A 5,006-nucleotide genomic window follows, 5' to 3' on the forward strand; every position below is an offset into this window, starting at 1 on the left:
TTAAGCCAAACCTGTATTATGGAAGAAAAACAATATTTACCAAAAAAGTAATTGCCAAACTTTTGCCACAGCTCTGTTCACTTTGTTGAAGAGCATTAATTGATGCGTTTCATCTTTGTCGTCAGATGAAAGGCTGCATCAAGGTGTTGAAGGAGCAGCCAGCAGACAACGTAGAAGGCCTTCTAAACGCCCTCAAGTAGGTCCTTCTACCTTCCTTTTGAATTGTTTCAGCCCTATATACTTTATCGTATAACGAATAGTGAAAATAGCCGATTTACGAGTGTTTTAATGTGGCACATTGTGAGGTTGTAGATGTTCTTTTTGCTATTTTGTGTTTTGTCAGGTTAGGATCAGGGTGTCACTAGAAACACGTTGCCAACAAAACCAATGTTTTTCTATGGTCCTGGCATGCACTCGTCTCTTTTTTCTACAGTTTTTTTAAGAGGCTCATAAAAGTTAAAATATAAACAACTTTTCAGCGCGAGGTGCAGAGTAGCACCATTCGTCACAGTGCTTTTAAACAAACCCTATATATACTTAGTTGAGCTGGGTCCCCCAGAGCTCTGTTTGGTCTGCATTCCCCCCCCCCCCACCCTTTACATCAAATCTCTTCACCTAAAATAGACGATCTATAAGATCACAACATGTCACGTTCCTACACGTTGTGAGGTTGTAGATGTGCTATTTTTGCTGAATGTTCACCCCAGAATAGGGACGCTAGGATTCATGTGGATAACCAAGAGTACCAAGTACATCGGTAGTGCTGGCAGCCAAAACAAAACCACTTTCTGTAGACACAGCCTGACACAGCCGGCATTTCTGAAGCGCTTGCGCCTGTAGCGGCGCGTCTCGTCCCCTCAAACTATGTGGATGTTGCAGGTGCTGTGAGGAGTTTGGTTTCGTTCTGATCTGAACATTGTTTTTCTTTGCATTTAGATTCACCACAAAACACCTGAACGACGAGTCCACTCCGAAGAACATTCGAACAATGCTCCAAATGTAACCTTTTCCTTTTTTTTATATATATATATTAATAAACATGAAGAGGATCGATTTACTGACCTCAGAAAGATGTATATGTTTACATTATTTAAAGAAAACGAAAGACTCGATGTTAATACTTGTGTGTATTTACATAGTCATTCCCTCCAAGTCACTGAAACCCACAGGAACATGTACCATTTCCATAGCAAAACAAAAACTGTTTACTGAAGCACAGATACCTAACTTACCCTCAGCCTTATATTCCACAACTTGCCCGCCAATTCTATGTATGAGGAGATGAGTGTGATGAAACATGTCCATCTTGTTTAACTTAACCATCAAATTTAACTTAAGTAAAGATAATATATAGCATAATACCAACACATTCTGCTTAAAATGATTGTGGGGGGAATGGCATAGAGTGAGAGAATTTACTATAGTTCTGATTTTAAGAGTGATTTAGCGATTAAATGGTGACTGACAGAGTTATCTTGAAACAAGTTCAGCGAATTGGCTTGTTAACAACGTGACACTTATTTTCTCAAGAAAATTCATGTTGGATTTATTGTCTGCCGCGTTTGTGTCAACGGCATGTTGCACTCTTTCCAGCTGTTAGGTTCGACTTTTTAGAGCAAGCCCCCTGCCATCCAGCTCACCTGTTCAAAACAATCAAACATACCTACCGCTATTATGATGTGATAAAGGTTATGTCATTGCTAGTATGCAAATCAAATGTTACCAATCAGTTGATGTCAGTTTGTTGTGATGTATTGGGTAGGCTGTGATGACGGAAGAGGTGGTAGCCTACTGTATAATATGTGCGCCACGAGAAATAAATCTACCAACCAAAAGTTTTCATTTGTTGTATGGCAAAGCTCAGAGTGATGCATTTAGGTGTTTTGTTTGTGCGTATTCTTCCTCTCTTCATCGTCTGTGTGGCTTTTGTATCTAACAAAAAAAAAACATTTTTTTCCAAAACACACAAGCTTTAATTCTGAATAAATTCCTCTTTTGTATGAGCAAAAAAGAAAAACATGTTTTGTGAACTCTGCTCAGGTAGGGATTTGTAATTGTGATGAATGGTGTTCCATAATGTGTTTTTTTTACCACTTAAACCCTCTATACTTAGTAAACTGGAGTTGCCTTTGTACTTGGTCCGCTCTTTCTATCCCCTCTACACCAAATCTCTAGATCGGCTATTTTTGGCTCATGTTCCCCCCAGAATGGATGCTGGGGTTTAGGTGGTTAAAGGCCCCATTGAAGCCTTTTAAACTTTCAGGAAGGGGAAATAAGTAATTCCTCGTTTCCAAAGCAGGGGCCAAAATGGCCAATCAGGGCATACCTATTATTATGTCACTTTATTTTATACCCCCAAAATACCTTTTGAGTCTTGTCATTCAGCTTTTATATGATCTGTTCAATGATCTGTTGTTATTCTGTCTATTGTCTCTGGTACCATTGTTGTTGTTTCTGCACCAGATAGAACCATAAGTCGCTGTTTTCTGCTGTGTTTTGGTTTCTTGTGAGTGGATGACATACAGTGTCGACTCGGCTGTGAATTCTACCAAACCATCCACAGCAACCATGTTTGGCAGTCGAGTTTTGTCCAAATTTTACATGGTGAGAGGTCGCTCACAGTGCCAGTTCAGCGCACAGTGGCACTTAAGCTTGCCCTGATTGATCAGGTGCCATATAACCCCTAGGGAAGATAAGGCAGCTGACCAACCAGGGCAAGGTTATCACCCTCTTGGTTCTTTTCACTCCACTCACTCAGGGTAAATAAAGGATATATATACTGTATATATATATACGCCCTTCATTACAACTCAAGGTTGCTCTAATGGAGTGGCCCATGAATAAATAATGACCGTAACTAAATTTCTCAGAATCAGACAATCTCATTATTATTGACTGTTGTACTTTACATTCATCAGCATATTGTGCTTCAATGTTGCTTTTGTAAGTCTCATATTGTTAATGAAGGGCAAATGCAGAGACAAAAGACAGGAACTCATTTGTATTCAAAGAAGCGTCTGGCAGCAACGACAACAAATCAAACAACTGAAGCCATTTTGTATTAAGTGAGTATGACTGACTGTGCATTCTATTAGAATTAGAATAACACTCAACATGTTCACTCAGCGTCTCTCAACCAGGGTGGTTATTTGAGGCAGAGGGATAGAAAGGCTCTCTTGTTGGCACAAATCATTCAGTACAGCCTTTATTGGTATATATTGCAGAGATGGGTGAAGGCAGCTTCCCCGCTCATCCATCACTGGAGATCAATTGTAATTGGATCACTGGGCTCCAAAGTTCACCGAATTGGAGATGGATGTAGTATTCCTTTAAAATCAATTAAAACGGGGAGTCGGGGACGACATAAGAAAGGTCACCAACCAGCTCCAAGATTAGCTGGTAGGCATGGCAGCCAAAAAGGCAATGCAATAACAGCTAACTGTTTATTTTCTTTATAAATTCACACCACAGCTGGAATATGTACTTTTTGGACCAATCATATTGCTTGTCTAGAATGAACTTGCGTGGCCAATCAACAATAGACCGTATCATCTACCTACAGGCTACATTTGAACCAATTGCTTCTAATCACTGGTGTAGGAACTACATACTACCAACTGCCTTAAATCCTTAAGTCTGATTTCGTCGTTAAAATAAATTAAGCATTATTGTAAACTGGCAAATAATGGAACTACTAACCTACTAAATGTGTAACATGGGTATATATCGGTATCTCAGTTTCTTGTTGAATAATTACTTCTGCTTCTTCAATTGAGCTTTATTGTATTTCGCCCCATAAGCCATATATGGAACACACTCCTGCCTTGTACCCTACTCACATTTGCTACTAATGCATCAGTTATCTACCGTTCATTTTAGATATGTTGATTGTTAATTTTTTTATCATCCCGGTATTTAGTAATATATTGTGTGAGAGCCATACTTAGTTTTTTTTTGGATGCAATTGTTTTTATATGCAATGAATACTGTACACATGGACTATGTGAGATGTAAAGAGAGTGTACGTATGATATTGATAGTGTACATCCACTGACTGAAGTGATTTCCAGAGTTGCGATTAGTGAGGAAAAATGTATGCTCTGTTGTGCGTCAGTGTTGTGCACCACAAATAGCTTATCTACAAGTGCACAACGTGTCCCATCCGTGATGCGTTGTGAGCTTGTAGATCGGCTATTTTATGTGCGTGACGCCACCGTACGACAAAGTATAAATCATGCTATATGCTACTGTGTGATGTACAGCATGCAAGCAGCTGTGTTGCATACTGAGACAAAATCTCGTTTTGTCTTTAAATGAGCGTTATTGTGGTTGAAATGTTTGTTTTTTTAGGTCTGATGATTCGATGTTCAAGAATTGCATTGGCTTTGTATTGCATATTGGATGGGATGTGTGGACTGACAAATAAAAGTGGTACATTTCTTACATGGATAAGGTTCTTTTGGTTTTACTTTATAGTAAGCAAGTCTTTCCGGGTTTTTCAGGTCAGAATACCAGTTTCATACAATCAGGAAAGAACTCATACAGGATACAGTACAAACAAGACAAAATTGGAAATGGAACACTAATAGGTTTAAGCAGATAAATGGTTGTCTGCTCTTTCTTGATTGGCTGAAATTTGCAACCCAACATATCTTCCTTTATTCAAGAAATGGACTGACAGGAAAACCCCTGTTACTGAACAAACATTATAGCAATGATAACTATTCGAATATAAAGCTTTAACAAATACCACCCTACCTTTACTGTAATGACTGTGTTTTGTTCCAAATAGTGGATAATTCATTTTGGAATTTATGCATCAAGTAGCCTATCTATTATTTGGATTCCTTATGAGTAGTATACTGAAGTTCAAGATAATTAACCACTCTTCATTCAGAATACTGCCATGGTTGAAAATTCTCATGTACATAGTCCTACAGTAGGTGTGTGTTGTAGTTCTGAAATCCTCCTGAGGGGGGCAATGTGACTCACTCCTCATCTGTGCC

General features: G+C 38.9%; 1 protein-coding gene across 2 annotated transcripts in view; it reads left to right on the top strand.

Moving 5' to 3' along the window:
• The window catches only part of fam49a (family with sequence similarity 49 member A), a 46,589-nt gene extending 42,137 nt beyond the window's left edge, over positions 1 to 4,452 (top strand). For both annotated transcript variants that reach the window (XM_080453938.1, XM_080453937.1), the window contains exons 11-12: positions 126 to 196; positions 937 to 4,452. In XM_080453938.1, coding sequence (XP_080310064.1) covers positions 126 to 196; positions 937 to 1,003 — 138 coding nt within the window. In that variant the 3' untranslated portion in view covers positions 1,004 to 4,452. The remainder of the gene's footprint in view (positions 1 to 125; positions 197 to 936) is intronic.
• The last annotated feature ends 554 nt before the right edge of the window (positions 4,453 to 5,006 follow it).

Source organism: Gymnoscopelus braueri (genome assembly GCF_963280865.1).
Source record: "Gymnoscopelus braueri genome assembly, chromosome: 16".
NCBI lineage: Eukaryota > Metazoa > Chordata > Actinopteri > Myctophiformes > Myctophidae > Gymnoscopelus > Gymnoscopelus braueri.